The sequence below is a fragment of the Aulonocara stuartgranti genome (assembly GCF_965226115.1).
Source record: "Aulonocara stuartgranti genome assembly, chromosome: 7".
Classification (NCBI taxonomy): Eukaryota; Metazoa; Chordata; class Actinopteri; order Cichliformes; family Cichlidae; genus Aulonocara; species Aulonocara stuartgranti.
The window spans coordinates 54,316,247-54,334,934 of record NC_138945.1 but is presented as its reverse complement, the minus strand read 5'-3'; the positions used below and the strand labels follow the sequence as shown (position 1 = coordinate 54,334,934).

The window sequence follows — 18,688 nt, the reverse complement described above, 5'->3', positions numbered from 1 at the left end:
TTACATTTGCAGGTACCAGAAAGGGCTGGAAATAAAACTCTGACAATTTAGCTTTACTGCCTACCAAACATCACTAAGCTTGATGATTGTGGTGTAAAACAAAAAGTGTTAAGTCCTTATCTGGGCATCCCTTTAGGAGACTAACAAGCAGCAAATAAATAAAAGAGAATAACCTGTTTCCCTGTGTGCTACTTTATATCCGCGTATTATGTGGCCGCTGATGGCGGGGAATTAAAATAAATAATTTAAGTGGAGGAAGAGTTCTCTTAGTTGTGCAAGCGGCACACAAATGATGATTTTAATTAGTTTACCACTGTGTGGTGGGGAAACATTTCGAGGGAAACAAACTGTTCAGCCCTTCTTGTTGGTTGGCAGTGAGCCAGATGAGATTGCTGTATGGTTTAAATCACTTTAGTGACATTTGGATTGAATCATACAACCTTAATGCAGCCAGCTGTCAACAACCTTTCATCAAATTAATTTGCCACATTGGCCAGAAGTATTTCATCGCTTCTCCCTTTAACTAAAATTGTCTTGTTGAGCTAATAAAACTGAAACACTGATGCCAAAAACACAGGTGATATGTGACCAAACAGCTTTGTGCACTATTTTAGTTTTAATTAACCCCCAACTGATGATTTTCAATGAAGCATTCAGCGTTATTTATACAGTGGGGATCATGCCAGTGTTTATGGGAAAAAGTAAAATTCAATACTATCATTACCCGGTGGTCAATTTGAGATATTTTAACCCTGGGTGAGAAATCTGGGCAGTTAAGAGAATAATTTGGGTTGGTTTATGGATTACAGGTGCCATTCCTTAGATTTTTCCACGTGGACTGTTTTTATTTTTATTTTTTTCATAGCCAGGTGAACCTGCGAAACCCAGATAATGCAGTAGAGCCATACACATCATATAGACGCACATTCTGCCTGCCGTACATGTGCTGCCAAGGACGTACTATCCACGTTGCCCACCAGAAATGACCAAGATGGGCACAAGATTTGCGCATCCTGAGCATCACAAACAACCACGCATGCTTAAACACAGGATGCAGCTCGTGTAAAACTCGTGTCAATCAGACTTAAGTGTCAGTTTTGTGCCCAACATCATTCACCGGGTTGGGCAAATATCAGAATTGTTTGTTGCAGTGTAAGGCCCTATGCCACAAACACCAAACCTTAAGATTACATTCTCTCAACTATTTAACTACCAACTCCAATGCTAGATCGCATCCTTGAATCATCCTCTCCAGTTTGTCCTGCCTGGGCGGGGTGAGCGCGTGTGCCATCCTGGCTCCTATGGCAACCCGATAGATTAGCTCCATCAATATTCACGTTATTAGAAAGCGCGAGACTTATGGATTAGTGATGTCAGCGCTCAGTGAAAGCCAGGGGCAGCTGCGTGCATGTGTGTATTCACCTTGCGCCGTGAGAGGGCTCAGATAGGCTTTCGGGGGAGGTGGGGATCATGCTTTGTCATTGAGGAGCTCAGCAGCAGCAGCAGCATTCTCCCACTCCGGCACGTCCGACGCTCAGCATGCTGCATCCTGATGCGCTCCCGTCTGCACTCAACGAGCTTACCTGGATTTACATGCATTTGTCGTTTGGCGCTTTTACATGAGCGTCTGATCGCAGCCGCCGCGTATTCGTTGACGCATCTCAATGTTTGAACCGGAGGAGAGCGGCACGTCCCAAGAGTCAGATAAGATACGACCCGTCCTGCGGACCTCCCCCGTCACTGTTTTTGCCTCCAGCGGCACCCCGAGTGTGTGAGATTCATGATTCATCCCCCCGCTTTCACGGGCTGTCCTTAGAGCGCAACCTCTTCTGGTTCTTCCAAATGGAGAGATTCCAGTCCTCCATGCGCAAACGGCTCTACAGCTTGCCGCAAAACATTGGGCAAAAGCCCTTTGTGACTGACGAAGGGGAGAACGGCGACAAGGACACTAAAAGGAAAAGTATCGGGCTCAAACATTTGTCCTCTCTGTCTCCCGCGAGCAGTTGTAAGAGCATTGGGGAGGCCGGGGTCGAAGACTTTGAAAGGGACGTCACCGTGAAGACCAACTTGAATGGGGACTGCCGCTTTTTTAGGGGCAGCATCTCTTCCATCTCCGGACGGCATCCCCCCGGGTCAGATTTGGCGGAGCAGAGGCGCCTCATTCCCGAGGCTGATGCTGGAGTCAACGAGAGTTTCCCCGGTGAGCACGGCCCCGGGGCCCTACAGCGGGCAACGGGTGGGCTGACCGGCATAGTCGGGCAACCGTCACTGTTTGACCAGTCAACTTTCATCAAGTTGGAGGGCTCTGAGCAAATAATACCCGAAGATGAGCGTCTCTACCAGGCTGGCTTCATGCACCGGCAGTTTGGGGCGATGCTCCAGCCGGGAGTCAACAAGTTCTCCCTGCGGATGTTGGGCAGTGAGAGGGCCGTGGAACACGAAAGGGAACGCGTGAAGTCTGCAGGCTTCTGGATAATCCATCCCTACAGTGATTTTAGGTAATTTCTGTGCAGAAATCCTTTTTCTTTTTTTAAAATCGCAAATAGTTGTGTCCTACAAAGAAGTGCTGCAGTGATCCTATCACACATTAAAGGCTCATTTGGCCTGCGCATGCGTTAAAACTAATAATTTAAAAACTGCCTGGAATGAATGAGCCATAAAATGTGTTAAGGGTATAAACTATAATCCCCGTGCATGCCTTTCTGTAACTACAGTGGCCATATTAGCAGCACGATAATCAGGAGTGTAAGCCTCTGCAGAACAGGTAGATCATTAGCTAAATGTGCCTCAGTAGCCCACCTTGAGCAGATAAATGGCTTAACGTGTGCAAATGGACATTTTTAAAAGCGTTGTCTACATTTTTTTTGCAGGGAAACGTGGTTATGTCATGCATATCCAGGATATAAGTCCTTTTGCTTTGGTTGGCCCAGTTTGTGCATTTGTGTGTCCATGGTGTCATCAGGTTATGTAGAACTTAATTAACTCTTTGCAGCTCTTTGCATGTATGTGCAACAAACTAAGCCAACCACAGTTAACAAATTTCCCAGCCATGCTGCACTATTTCATTGCACACCAGTATTCTGGATACGTCCACCACCAAAAGATTTTCCCGGCATTTAACCTTAATGCTCACTGTCATCATATTTTTCATCAGTCAGCTGTATGCCGATGTGTGCCACTGCAGTTTTTTCCACTCATCTGAATTACACTTTTTTTGTCATCATTTAGCCAGGGCAATGGATTACAGAGTGCAGCAGGGGCTTGGAAATGGGGTAATCAAAATAGGGTAACATGACCATTCAAGATATTAGAAGCACACATCAGTGGGAGATTATTACAGCACAATTAGTCTAATGGAGCAGAGATGGTGTGGACGGGGAGGGGACATGCCACAAAAACGCAGAGAGAGAGCGCACGACACACACACACACACACACACACACACACACACACACACACACACACACACACACACACAGAAAGAGAGATTGAAATGAAAATGGTGTGTTGTGAGGAATCAGGACGGCCAGCTGTTAACTCCGTGTGTGAGGTACGAGGTGTTGTTACTTTATGCTCACTTTGGGTCGCAGTGCGAGCAGGAGGGGCATTTTTAGTGCTTGCCATGGGTCTCATAAGGTGAATGCTTTATCCCGCAGATCCCATTTTAAGTTACAGATGCCTTTTGCAGCACCAGAGATTATTCTGAGATTTTGTGGCAATCCAGCAAAGAGGCAGCTCCGTGCCCTGCTTGTGAGCTGACATACCGTGCGCATCCATGACAGTCAGCAAGGCATTGTATAACCGATGTACGGTTTCCTGTTATCTTCCTATAGACACACACAATCTGATGTTTTTATCAAGTAACTGCTGTTTTTTTGTTTTTTTTTTCATTCTAAAGCTTTCTAAGGATACAGCAGCAGACACACTGAACTGGCACACTGCGTAAATATGGTTAATATGATTGCTGGTGGGCCTGAGCCACAGTACAGGTGTGTGTTAAGCCACTGAGCTGCATGCAGGCTGTTGTGTTTCAGCTGCACTCTGGCAGCAAGAGATAAGTATCTCTAGTACAAATGTGATCCCTTTTTCAGCTGTCCTGATTGATCTAAGCTCCTTTCACCATTTTAAGCCTTTTTGTGTTCACTTTGCTTGTAACTCCCCTCTCTTTTTTGCTCTCATGCTCTTTAACGTAGTTGCACTCTGACCTCAATAGTGCAAGATTTTGTCTCTGGACCAGTCGAGGTCCACAGACCGTACAAGCAGCAGCTTTGTTTCGATGGTAACATCAGATTACACCAGCCAGTTGTCTGTTTTGTGGTCTGAATTCTGCGCGCACAGGCAGCCGATGTTCCAGCAGGGTGGTCAGCAATGTACCGTCCTCTGCAGACCTTTTTTAAAAAATAAATAAATAAATGAATAAAATTATCCAGCTGTTCCAGCGCTCTGCAGCACAGTGACGTTTGCAGAGCAGTAATGCTAACTACTCAACATCTGGCTGATGGGTGCTGACTTCTGGAGATGACATGGATTCACAGGAGATAACGGTGGATTTAGCCAGAGAGAGGAAGCGCAATTAGGACCAGTGTGTCACTGCAGAGACAACGGGCAGATGTCGAGAGAAATGCAAATTCTTTGTTTGGCAAAGAACAACAGAAAGCTGATTAGAACAAATGGCCACCGTGCCCTCACTGGTTTCTACATTTTGTCACATGTGACTGTGAACGTTTTGGGTGTAAGTAAACTAGAAGAGGTAGAAGTGCATTCACCAGATTCCTCTGCCTCTTTCCACCGTGTTGTCCTCATTCGACTCTAGAATGTTTTCCATCACCAGTAACACAATGCAGCACCTGTAACTCATCACAACAGCAACCCACTGGGAGGTATCACCTGAAAAAGCAAATATTACATCTAATATTGTGGTGAACCTGGCATGGATCAAACAGTGACACTCTGAATGACTGCTGCATCCTTTGCACACAAAAAAATGTATAAAGAAAAAGCATAATTAAGTCTTAAGAAAATGCAATTCAGTTTACCTTTGAAAACAAATGTATCGCTTAAAAGAAAAAATTAACTAAGAAAATAAATAAATACATAAGCTAATTAAAAGCTCAGATCCTGTATATTTTAATATTTATGAATGTATACCAATAACTTTACACTTTTTAAAAGAAAGAAATATTTTGGCATGCTTGAGCCTCCATATAGTTTTCTTCCCCCCCATTCATGGAGAAAACGCTAAAGTTTTAAATATACCTGCTGATGAGATGATGAGATATTTGGTTTCTTAACCTCCAGCTGGCGTGCAGTTTTTGCTGACCCTGCATGTTTGTCCTGTTGAGATCATTTGTTTTTGTTTTGTTTTTTGACACGACTCACTCATGAAATCGCACATGTATGGTTTCTCATCTTACACGCTCTTTGTGTGGATGCGTTGTACATTACTGTGTGACTCTGACAAATGTAGAACGCTAGATTAAAAAGAATGAGTATAGCAAATAGCTGGGAAACATCAATCAAGAGTCAGAATAGCTTACAGTGAACTCCAATTAGCCATATTTCTAAATTTCATAAGAACATTTGCTAAATAAATGTGTTCTGTTTTGTGTGTAAATGACTAGTAACAGGCAGTTTTCGATGAAACTGAACACACTCCTGCTGATACTTTTGAAAATCAATATGTATTCATGATTAATTCAAATGAATTCCCAATAACCGGTGTCACTCTTTTCCCATTTGGCCCACTCTTTAACTGAATCAGAGAATAATTCTTTGCTTGTTTACATTGTTTCTGCTCACTCGGACAGAACTCTGCTGGGTTTTCAGACCGTGTGAAACAGCGAGGTTCATTTCTATAAGTAGCCAGAATCACTTTGAATTTGGAGCACATACTCACACATACTTGTATTAATTGTTTTGTGTAAACTAAGCAGCATACACTGATTGGCTTTGTATTGATGAAATGTTCCCATCAATACGTCCCTGTTTGTTGTTGTTTTAATACAAAGTTCAAACAGATGCGTTTTTATTACCAGTTATTCTGTCCAATTTTTTTCTTAAGTGAAGGCAAAAAATGCTCATTTTGAATTTTCAGATCCACAAGCAGGAATTTCCTATTTCTCTGGTCACCCAGAAACATTTCATTTACATCAGTTTTGCGTTTGTTTAGCTCGGCTCTTATGACAAAGGTATGACATTTGCAATCAGGTTTTCTGCCGTGCTGAGATTTAATACCAGCATGTGTTTATTTAGATTCTGTTTTTAAACTAAATTAGTAACCAAATTGCATTGCATTTATGAGCTCCTACTATAATTGCTTTTCTTGGCCTGTTGTCATTGTTAGTGCAAGTTTACTTTTCGAATGAAACTAGGTCATTTAGCATAGACCACAACTGACACCTGCAACCTAATATCATATGATAAATTAAATTAAATTTGATCAAAAGAACAGAGGAAAGTCAACACATGAATTTGTTCCTTTCACCAAAATGTTGTCGCCTCTAAATCTTTATTTTTCTGTGTATTATATCAACAACGTCACTTTGGCGACCCCAAAGAAGTTTTAGCCAGACCTAGAGGAGACTATACCCTCTGTTTACATCAAATAAGAAGAAATTAGCCGTTTCTGTGCCTTAATGACGCTGGCCTGCTGTGATTTATGGTGTGAGTCACATCCAACTGTCCATCTTTCAGGTTCTACTGGGATCTGACAATGCTGCTGTTGATGGTGGGAAACCTCATCATCATCCCTGTGGGCATCACCTTCTTTAAGGACGAGCACACGCCGCCCTGGATAGTCTTTAACGTCGTGTCGGACACCTTCTTCCTCATGGACCTGGTCCTCAACTTCCGCACGGGCATCGTCAAGGAGGACAACACGGAGATCATCCTGGACCCGCATCAGATCAAGATCAAGTACCTGAAGAGCTGGTTCGTGGTGGACTTCGTCTCCTCCATACCCGTGGACTACATCTTTCTTATCGTGGAGACGCGCATCGACTCAGACTTTTACAAGACGGCCCGAGCTCTGAGGATCGTCCGCTTCACAAAGATCCTCAGTCTGCTACGGCTGCTGCGCCTCTCCAGACTCATTCGCTATATCCACCAGTGGGAAGAGGTAGATGAAGATAGCCCCATACTGGCTAGCTTCAACTGACTGGTTGGATATTTAAAAGATTTTGTTACAGTCTTAAAAATATTAGTCGATAAAAATGAACAAATTCACAGCTTCTAGCTTTTTAAGTGGGAATATTTTTTAAGTCTTTTAAGTAGTGTGGCTGATATTTAGAGAATTTCTTACACTATTTTCCAGATTAATACCTGCAGCATGCTCTCAGATGCTTCTCTCATTTCAAAGGGGACGTCTTGTGCTCATTTCCACCTTCATCCTTATATTCCAGGACTCTACTGGAGTAGCTTTGCATGGTTCACAGTTCAAAAGTAATCATTGTTTACCAGTCAGCCAGTTTATCAGTTCATCCTCTTCCTGACAAACTATTTCACATTCTCTCCCTTTAGGCCAGCTTTCCTCTCATTGGCTGTGTCTTGCAAATAGAAGGTTTGAAGAGCTGCAGAATGAAGGAGGAGTGCAGAAAAAAACTCAATCTGAAACCAAGCGTTTGCAGCTGCCTGAAGCCTGATCTCATTTTTTTAAACTTTCTCCATGTTAAATGTGCACATCCATCTTTTTAACAGTACAGGTTTCCCTTTAGGCACCGTGCATACTAAGGTTTCTCTCTCATTAACAGATTTCTTACACTTGTGGGGAAAAAAAGTGCTGCTGCAGAGTTAATTTGTTGGCTCTGCATTTAAACACACTTACACACAGTCAGCTTACTCAATAAGAGATATTATCCCGCATTATTATTTTTTATATGTTCCATCCCCATCAGCCATTAACGTTACAGATGGTTGCTCTGAAATAGCCTCTGGTAGTCTATAGAAGATTAAGTGTGGTTCGGTATAGTTCGCTTGCATCCATCAACACCATCATCGCGGTTCCTCCTGTTTATTTCAAATCCTCTGTTTGCGTGCATGGGTGTTAACATTTTATAGAAGAGATATGAGTGTTTTATTATCTCTCTTTTTTCTCTCTCTCTCCCCCTAATTCTGAAAATCTGTGTCACAGGTTTTCCACATGACATACGACCTTGCCAGCGCCATGGTGCGTATCATGAACCTGATTGGTATGATGCTGCTGCTGTGTCACTGGGATGGCTGTCTGCAGTTTCTGGTTCCCATGCTGCAAGACTTCCCCCCAGACTGCTGGGTCACCAGGAACAAGATGGTGGTAAGTGGATTATTTATGAGTCAGACAGCCTCCAAAATGTGTTCCTCCCCAAAACACGACGAACCACATGCAGACATTTATCTCTAAGCGTCATTAGTTATCGGTTTGAGAGCACAGATTAAATTAACGTCAACAGGTAGCGTGTTTAATCTTTTTCAGTCACACATGTTTTTCAATAAACATTTTGCAGAAATAGGGTGGTTTTTGTTTATTTGCAAAGCTGTTAATACCTCCTGAAGAAGATAGAATAGAATAGAATTAGAATTCAACTTTATTGTCATTGCACATGCACATGAAACAGACCTACCCATAAATGATGTTTTGTAACAGTTGGGACATACATCTGTGTTCACGTCCATAAGCTCAGATTAAGCTGATTTAGATGTGATGTACGATGGCTCCGTAATGTAGTGGTTTACACATTCAGGAGAGGCATCCGGTGTAAAAATCTAACAAATCAAATATTTCCTGAGCCGCTGGTCGTAGATAGCCGTACGCGTTATCTCTCCTCCTCTGCATCCCTTTCAGAATGACACCTGGGGTCAGCAGTACTCCTACGCCCTGTTCAAGGCCATGAGTCACATGCTGTGTATCGGGTATGGCCTGTACCCTCCTATCGGCATGGCTGACGTGTGGCTCACTATCCTCAGCATGATCGTGGGTGCCACCTGCTTTGCCATGTTTGTGGGGCATGCGACTGCACTCATTCAGTCTCTGGACTCCTCCAGGAGGCAGTACCAAGAAAAGGTGGGTGTTTGCTGAAAAATCATCCACAGTTTTACTTCTGATATAACACTTCTGTTCCACTACATTTCATAAGGTAATATTATTTAACTGTTTCACTTATTACATTATCAAATCATGAAGTGTATCAAATTCGGTTCTTTTCTGAATTCTTTTGCCAACAGAGAAAGAACAAAAAAAAATAGTCATCAGTTCATAAAATGTGCTTTTTTAGGTTAAACTGCCAGCTATATATATATTTAAGTTCCAGCTTAAATAGGGCCTTTATTTACTTATACCTCATTTATAATGAGCGGCTACAGCAGTCTGAAGCCTGCGATTTTGAGTCAGAGGGATTACTTGCACATATGCTGACCTCATTACTTCAAACTGTGGCCACATTTAATATGAGTATTTTGCATATATATATATATATATATATATATATATATATATATATATATGAACAACAATAAGCTTAAGCTTAAAAGGCAGATTACAACGATAAGATGTGCTTCATCTTAAAAAATAAAAAATATGAATACTATCCTATAATATTATTATTATTTGATATCATATATTATTAGGTACAGGAGAGGAGCTTTTTTTCTGTGTGATGTATTTTAATCTGGACATCTACCTAAGTGCAATTTTTAATGCAGGATTTCTGTTTTATATTTCAATATTGCTACTTTTCACTAAGTGACAGATCTTGAAGGGGAGCGTAAACCCACTTTTTTGTTTGCAAAAACATGTTTTATACATCCACGTATAGCTGCCGTTAACTTTTCATTTGGGGAATATGGGAAAGGACAGACGAACTGCAACATGACACAAAAAAAGACAGACATGGCAGTGCATTATGAAAAGCAGAGCTGACACTTACAGCTGGATTTACCATGCATAGACAGGGTGCATGGACCATATTTGGTGCTTTGCTGCTAGAGTACACTGCTGAAGGACACAGTAGTTAATGTTATTAGCTGCAGCCTGCAGAGCACAACTGTAATTGTCAGATGGGGCAGAGTCACAACATTGCACTGTGGGCAGGTTTCACAGATGGCCTGACAGTTGACTGTTAAAATAATGAGACACATTATATTCCTACCTCTGAGCCAACACATCAATCAGTGTAATATATTCATTTTGACATGACTTTGCATTTTGTCTCACGGTTATGTTACGTTACATTTGCAGCCTTCTGCTACTCTAATCAACAGGAATATATATATATTTATATCTATATATATATAGATATAGATATATAGTTTTTTTTAAAATCATGTTAATAAGTGTGCTCTTTGTGCTTTTCATAGTACAAACAAGTGGAGCAGTACATGTCCTTCCACAAGCTTCCTGCAGACATGCGTCAGAGGATCCACGACTACTACGAACACCGGTATCAGGGCAAGATGTTTGACGAGGAGAGCATACTGGAGGAACTGAATGAGCCGCTGAGAGAGGTCAGCCATCAACAGATGATTTTTAGATAACATACATTATGCAAACAATGTGTAAATGCTTAAAGACAACATAAAGTTGTTATTTGCTCTCTTAATCATTTACTGTCCGTTTAATATAACCCTTAAGTAAAGTCTGGTGTTTAAAAAAAAACAGATGCTTTTTGACAAATACATTTTTTATTCTTATATAAGCTTTCAGCTACATTATTCTGACCTGTAGGCTATTTGTTTAGCATTTCTTTAATTCTTCTAAATAGTAAAATGTTAACAAAATTATTCATTGTCCTTATTTTATTTTGCAAACATTTTATTGTCGTCAGCAGCACATGTATAAATGCATGACATGAGCCACGTTGTTCTTAATGGTGAACAGTTAATTATGTAATCTAATATGGCTGTGTTACTTTGACAATGTTAATAGTCATGTAATCTGATAAGTAATGGCTTGAAGAGGACGGGGGACCTCATTAAAAGAGCATTAAGAGCATTAAGCTGTTAGCCCCCCTGCTTTTATCATGACTGAAATTTGTTTTTGAAGGCATTGCATTAGCAAAAAGAAAAAAATGTAAAAGGTGAACTTTTTTTTCTCTTTCCTGCAGGAGATCATCAACTTTAACTGTCGCAAACTGGTCGCCTCCATGCCCCTGTTTGCCAACGCTGATCCCAACTTCGTCACCTCCATGCTAACCAAACTACGCTTTGAGGTCTTCCAGCCGGGCGACTACATCATCAGGGAGGGGACCATCGGCAAGAAGATGTACTTCATCCAGCACGGCGTTGTCAGCGTCCTGACCAAGAACAGCAAAGACACCAAGTTGTCTGATGGCTCTTATTTTGGAGGTGAAGTCGGCTGCTCTGCATGCTAATATGTTCTGTAGTGGACAGTGGGTCAGTTTGAATGCATGTGATGGAGTGGTGATTGTATGATTTGTTTTGATTTATTTGGCTCAGGCACTCGGCAGATTATCTTCCCCGACTATTACAGCTGGGAAAAATCGTCCACATCATCTCCTTAAAAGCGCTGGGAACTAAGAGGGGCAGAGCTTTGCGATCTTTGATTCCATCTGTGGGGTTTTCCCCTTTTTGTTACACCATATTTAAAGCTGAAATCCAGAATTTTTCCTCTCGGTTATGTTTTCTCAACCTGCTGTTGTCTGTTCCATCTGTGCACCAAAGTGAAATGTCATCATTAAATGTCAACTACGAAGCATAAAACTCTTAATTCTTTTCAGATTTGTTTCGGCAGAAGTATTAAACGAGGAAAGGGGAAAAAAAAGCAGCTAAATTAAACCTTTCATAGTCACGCATTTATTTGGAGTAAAACAGTCAGGGCAAAAACAATTTGGCTTCAAGTTATTCTCCTACATCTAAAAACACGAAGAAATGTTAAAATAATAAACTAGGACAGAAAACATCTAAAACCAACACAAGATAAAAAGAAATCCCATGATGTAAAGTGTAATAAATTCAAGAAAGTGACAGAATAGGGCGGAGAGAGATGGAGAGAGACAGAGTATGTGTGTGTGTGTGTGTGTATTTGTGCGTCTATATCCTCAATATGTCTGTCCTGAAAAATATGCCTCATTTTTTTCCCTCCTGTTTTCTTTTAATGGCGCATTATTTTATTTTTCTGATCTGGCACGACAGATGAGGTCAGAACAAACTGTAAGCTGCAGAAATTGCATTAAGTGCTCCATCTGTGGAGTTCAGAGGCATCAGCCTTTTTCATGCTTTATCATCTCATACTAATAATACTATTTTGGACTTTTCTTTTGTGAATGGATCTAAGAAGATAGGAATTCTGTTGCGGCTTGTCACACAACTTCTGAAAGGAGGAGGAGGGTGGGTGGTGGTGGTGGTGGGGGACTCATTATATAACACTTCATAGTAATGCGTTGTTTTTAATCCTTGCTGTTAATACCTGTCTTGCACTCTGCAGGAAGTCTTTTAAAGCGGTGAAACAAATAATTGAAGGGTTTTTTTTCTCATCTCTTTCCCTGCAGAGATCTGCCTGCTGACCCGAGGCAGGAGGACTGCCAGCGTGCGGGCAGATAACTACTGTCGACTGTACTCTCTGTCTGTAGACCACTTCAATGAGGTGCTGGAGGAGTATCCCATGATGAGGAGGGCGTTTGAGACTGTGGCGCTCGATCGCCTGGATCGCATAGGTTAGTCCTTAAAGATAAGATAAAACCTATTTACTGGCACCAATTTTATATTATTATCAATCATTCATTTGTTCATTTTAGTGTTGCACTAAAATTAACATCAGTTGGACTTTATATCTGTTATTAGTGGTGGCGTGGATGTAGGCACGTATTTAAGCACAGCGGCTAACAAAAGCCAAGAATAGAAAACAGTGTATAATAATAATATTTAAATGTAAGCGTGCCACATTAATCCATGGTCTTTAGACTTTACTAATTAATCTTATATGAATGGAAAACAGTTTAAAGTCATTTTCCTGGGTACACCTTGCTAAGGACCCCCTTGTCCTTTGGAAGTCTTAATTCTTTGTAGCACAGATTCAACAAGGTGCTGGAAACATTCCTCAGAGGTTTTGGTCCATATTAACGTCACAGCATCACACAATTGCTGCTGATTTATAAGCTGCACATCCATGATTCGAGTCTCTGGTTCCACCGTGTCACAAAGGTGCTCTGTACTAAAGAGCCCGAAGTGTGCCAAGAAAATATCCCACTCACCGGCATCCGGAACTGATCATACAATGCAGGATGGAGCCAGGCTTTCATGCTGTTTACACCTACCATTCCAGTGTCATAGCAGAAATTGACAGTCATCTGACCAGACAACTTTTCTCCAGTCTTCCACTGTCCAATTTTGGTGTGAACTGTAACCTCAGCTTCCTGTTTTTAATTAACAAAGACCTAAGCCATCTGCTTCAAGGTCCAAAGTGTTATGCATTCAGAGATGCTCTTTGGTTGTGACACGTGGTTATTATCAGCTTGAAGCAGTCTGGCTATTCTCCTCTGACCTCTGGCATCAACAAGAACTCCTTCTCACTGGACAATTATTCTTTTTCGGCCCATTTTCTATAAACCCTAGAGATGGTTGTGTGGGAAAATCCCAGTAGATCAGCAGTTTCTGAAACACTGAGACCGGCTTAGGCAACAACAACCATGCAAGATTAAAAGTCAGCTTTCTTCCCCCATTTTGATGCTCAATTTGAACTTCAGCAGGCCGTCTTTACAAGGCCTCTGTGCCTAAATGCACTGAGTTGCAGCCATGTGATTGGTTAATTAGATATTTGCATTTTTAAGCAGCTATTCAGGTATACCCAGTAAAGTGACCAGTGAATTATACTATAAGCAAGTATTTACTAAGTAAACTAAACTCAAACAGAGTATTTTTTGTGCAGTCTGCAGTTGGATTGGAACCTAAAAGAGACAGTTAGGTCTAAAGGGTGGCATTTTTCTAACTTTTTGATTGCTTCCAGTCTAATCTGGAGACATAATATACCCACATAGCAAAATTGGTATGGCCCGGATCTGGCCCACAAAATGTGCTTACACATGGCCCCACATACCGCAAAGAATGACGGCCCTTTGGCGGCCCAGATATGGTTTGTGAGATGTGGCCCGCACATGGGCCAGCACAAGGCCAGTTGCAGACACACTGCTGGCCCACAACAGTTTCAACCCTGGCCCCAGATGTCAGCCCAATGTGTACCTTAATCAAGCCATGTAATTACAACATGTTCTATATAAGAATCAGTGAATGGACTGATTCTTATATAGCGCTTTGCTACTCTCCCAGATTACTCAAAGTGCTCTATACAACATGCCATATTCACCCAATCACACACTTCCGCTAAACTGAGTGCTTCCTAACTACAGCCACACACATTCTCAGTTTTGCCATGCAGACTGGAATAACCAGGGATCGAACCACTAACCTTCCGATCAATGGGTGACCTGCTCTTCCTCCTGAGCTACAGCCACCCACTGGAAAAAAATGAGTAAACCGACTTTGGATAAAGTGTACACTCACAAACCTGTCAAACCTGCATTTGAAACGTTAGCTACCATAGCAGTATAGTATTGCAACATGGCATTTGGTCTTCTAACTAAAATAGAAGACCAAACAGTGCCATCATTTGCAGACCTGCCCCACATCTGGTTGACATACACCCTGCCATGACACCTTGATGCCAGATCCAGGCTAGACCTGTTTTCTATGGGCTTGGGCCACATAAACCAAACCACAATCGGGCCAGATATGGCATCCCATCACATAAATAGTGCCATCTATGCCAGGCCTGGCCCAAATCTGGATGACATACATCTTAGAGAACCAATATAGTAGTGATACATATGCTGTATAACATTGCAATGTCTTTATATACTGTGTATTTATGCAGTATGTTGGTATGTTAGTTAGAAGAAAATGAAAATCTCTGGATCATTATAGATTAACTTCACATAAGCATATTTCAAAAACTAGTTTGCAACTTAGTGACTGACTTTACTCCACTGTTTACTCAGCAGTGGTGCTCCTCCGCTACATGTGCTACAAACAGTGCTGGGTTATTGTAAACGATGAGACTACATTGTTTTAAGACCCACTGTGCCAGAGTGTGAGATTGTAAAGCATGGAAATATATATGACAAAATTTGCACTGTTGAACTTGTAAGCCAATATTGTCAGATAATATCTGTCAAATTGTGAGTGTATTTTTTGTAGTGTTTTAACAGCAGGCTGCATTTTCTAGAGGTATCATTTGCCTTTTTACTCCCATATACGAGAGGAGTTGTGGGAGCTTTTGTGTGCAGAATAAGAAATACATAATTTAAAAGTGTTTGCATTGCATGGACGCACTATTGACGAATATATTTTTGAGTTATACAATTATATTTAATTCTTCCTCTTCAGCGTGTGGTATGATGTGTTGTCTAAGGATGTCATTTGTGAAAAAAGGGGAGGGGCTAAAAGTGCATCACGGCCTTATTTCTCTTTTCTTAACAGGGAAGAGGAACTCTGTTCTTCAACACAAAGTTCAGCATCACCAAAGTTCTGGCACACTAAACCTTCATGAGAGTGAGATCATCCAAAGAATAGTGCAACACGACCGCGACATGGCCCAGTGCACTCAGCTGAACCAAACCAGCACTGTGCCGAGTATAAACCGTCCGCCTGCTCCTCCGTCACCCACCCCGGTCATCTGGGCCCCGCTGGTTCAGGCTCCGCTCCAGGCTGCGGCTGCCACCACCCCGCTTGCTATGGCCTTGGCCCACCAGTCCCAGCTTCCTCCAATCCTCTTCCACCATCCTCTGGTGCCACGTCCCGGCTCTGTGAAGGACCCGTCCAGCTATTCAAAGAGAGTACATGTTGGAGCGAGTGCCTCCAGTAGCTGTGGTTCAGGGCCCAATTCTCCCACTAGCTCTGCCAACCTTAGATCTGAGGTTGAGACTGCCACACTAGTATTCCCCAGGACACAGCTACTCTCCAGTGGGCCGTTGTCACCCATACTGACGTCTCAGCCCATCTTCACCAGCAGCCTGCAGCCCCTCGCCCCTCTGCACACACACCAGCCTCTGCTCCATCCTCCCCACTCTGGCATGGCGTCGGTGTTTCCCATCAGCCAGGCCACCGTCTCTTACACCTGCTCCGCTCAGCTCCACTCCCAGCCGTTTCACGGTGCTATGACCACCCCACCACGACCGATAGGTTTACTCCAACAGGGGGCACCAGGGAGGCTAGCAGGGAGATTCCCGGCCCCCTCAGCCACCACATTAACCCCTCTTATTTCAAGCTCAGTCGGCCCCATACTGAGCCAATTGCAGCAAACCTCCCATATCACCTCACAGCAGGTGGGGTCCAGCAGTGACAGAGCAAGCAGGAGAACCAGTGGCCTGAACCTCCCACATTTTCCCTTCATCACCAACACCCAGTCCTCCGCTGGATTTAATCAGCCAGTGTCTGCAGTCGGAGCCGGGGCCGCAGCCTCTCTGGCCCAGCACAGCCTGGCAGGACTCCAGTCTGTTTTTCTCCCGCAGGTTCTCCCAGAGCACTCAGCCCTTGCCTCCCTGGCCCAGTATGGCTCTGCAGAGGCCTCGCCTTGCTACACGCCTCCTGTCCACAGTCCCAGCATCCAGAGCCCTGTGAGGGGAAGGACAGTATGCCACAGTGAGCTCCCCAGCACTGCAGACTCTCATAGTCCTCTAACCCTTCAGACCTCATGCCCTGCCAGGGTGGCCTGTACCCTCAGACAGAGGGCAGAGTCCTCGGTGGATCTCTTTTCCCAGGAAATAAAGACTATCTCAGGCTCTCACAGCTCTATACACCAGGAAAGGCCTTTGGCCATAAGCGGCTCCTCTGAGGGTGTAGCAGGGGCGCCCAGCCCCTTCTCCTCACCGATGGCTGTCAGTAAACCCTACACCCCGATCCCGGGTCAAGCCACTCCTGTCAGTCGGACACATTCAGGGCCTGAGCCTCAGCACCAGTCCGTTGGTTTTCACTCTTCTCCCATTAGATCTCCCGCTAAAATGTTAGAGAAGGAACACAAACAGTCCAAACTCCCGTCCAATTTGTGAGATTTAGACACACCCTCCTTTAATGCCTGAGTGAAGGGAAGATCACTTGGCATCATTTTAACCACTATGTCAAATTTTGAAGTAGGAGGGTGTGCTATAGCTCAGTGGTTTTGTTTTTAACCAGAGTGAACGGATCGAGTTTGATAATGGACAGTGACAGATATATATTTTTTACAGGATACTGCGTCTTTGAAAATGCTAATAACATCCAAACTGTATTGATGGGTATATGTAACACCTCATGAAAGTATCAATTGTTCCGTGTATTATATTCTAACCGCACTCTGTGATTTGTATTTGTTTAAAACCCCATCGTCCAGGCAATTTGTGTAACCTTTTAGCCACATCCTATTTAGTTGGAACGTCGTCCACAACTGTATCCAGTTATGATCAAAACCAAAAAAAACCTGCTGTCCTCTGTTCACATCCTTTCCCACTGCTGAGAGCGTCGTGTGAACGCAGGGTTACTCCGTAAGAGATGTGAGGAGAGACAGACTGTGCACTTTGCTCGTTTCAGAAATAACCTGAAGGCTTGACGATGGCACGTCTTCCAAGATAGCTTTCCAGCAATATTGCACACCCAAATGGGTCACACAGATCAGATAGTATTTAAAAATAAATCTAAGTAATGAATGTAATGAAAATGTGTGAGTGGGAGGAGCGGGATTCATTTTGAATGTGTTTAAACATGAAGGTGATGACAGATTTCACAATAGATGCCAACTTATTTCAGTCTGGCAATAACTTTGGTACAAAACATCCACCTGAGCCGAGGTTTGTGTGCCATTAGCATAGTATGCAATAATCTGTGTGTTCTTTTGTCTTGTTTTTTTACTGGTATGCAAAGGTACTGTGAATCGAAGCACTGATTTGAGATCAGACTCATTAAAACAAGGGAACTGAATTTAAAAAAAAAGAAAGAAGCAATTGTCGATAATCAAAACATCCTGAAACCAGCGATGCACTGAGATTGCTCTGAATGTTTCTTGCACCAGTCAAAGGGCTAAAAGCAGTTTCCTGGACTCAAGATCAACGAGAACCCCTGATGGGTCATATTGCTGCATATTTACCTCTTTCATTGTACAATATTTGAAAGATTTGACATGTATTGTTGAACAATTGCTGCTTTGTGATGCTATGCTGAATCAATAACGTGTATATCAACTGACTTACTTTTAAAAACCAGACTCTTAAATCCTTCTACTTGTTAATAAGTTCACGTGTTTAGATGATGCGTCTACCTTTGTGGACCTGCAGCCGGTGACAAACTGTGAGCTGGTCGGCAGGTCGGATCATCAGAGGATCCTGTCCAGTGGCTTTAGCTGCCCGGTTGGTGAGCCTGAGGTCTGCAATGACTCTGAGTTCCACAAGAAAGAGATACCATCAGACACTAGCCAGCCTCTGCCAATGGGCTCGATCAATCCTTCATTACTATTCTCCTCCAACCGCCTGCCACAGGCATTTGCTTAGAGGTTATTTTGAGTGCATTCAACTTAAAAGTGTGTGTGCGTGTGTGTAGGAGGTGTCATTCGTTCATCCATCCATTCATATATTTATTTATCATTTTGCTGCCTTTTAGCCATCGAATCTCATTCTTTTGTCACCTGTATGTTACAGACATTTTATTTAAGCCTCCAAATTCAATGCAATAAAATGAC

At 42.7% G+C, this 18,688-nt stretch overlaps 1 protein-coding gene across 2 annotated transcripts in view; it reads left to right on the top strand.

The window, feature by feature from the left end:
* The window catches only part of LOC309709968 (potassium/sodium hyperpolarization-activated cyclic nucleotide-gated channel 3-like), a 27,170-nt gene extending 8,482 nt beyond the window's left edge, over nt 1-18,688 (top strand). Inside the window, exons 1-8 of one of the 2 annotated variants that reach the window (XM_082539011.1) lie at nt 1,230-2,498; nt 6,694-7,117; nt 8,129-8,290; nt 8,819-9,037; nt 10,330-10,476; nt 11,076-11,316; nt 12,480-12,644; nt 15,463-18,688. In XM_082539011.1, the coding sequence (XP_082395137.1) occupies nt 1,843-2,498; nt 6,694-7,117; nt 8,129-8,290; nt 8,819-9,037; nt 10,330-10,476; nt 11,076-11,316; nt 12,480-12,644; nt 15,463-17,030 (3,582 nt within the window). In that variant the 5' untranslated portion in view covers nt 1,230-1,842 and the 3' untranslated portion in view covers nt 17,031-18,688. Of the gene's footprint in view, nt 1-1,229; nt 2,499-6,693; nt 7,118-8,128; nt 8,291-8,818; nt 9,038-10,329; nt 10,477-11,075; nt 11,317-12,479; nt 12,645-15,462 lie in introns of those variants that run through there. The other variant, XM_082539012.1, reaches the window with a different exon arrangement.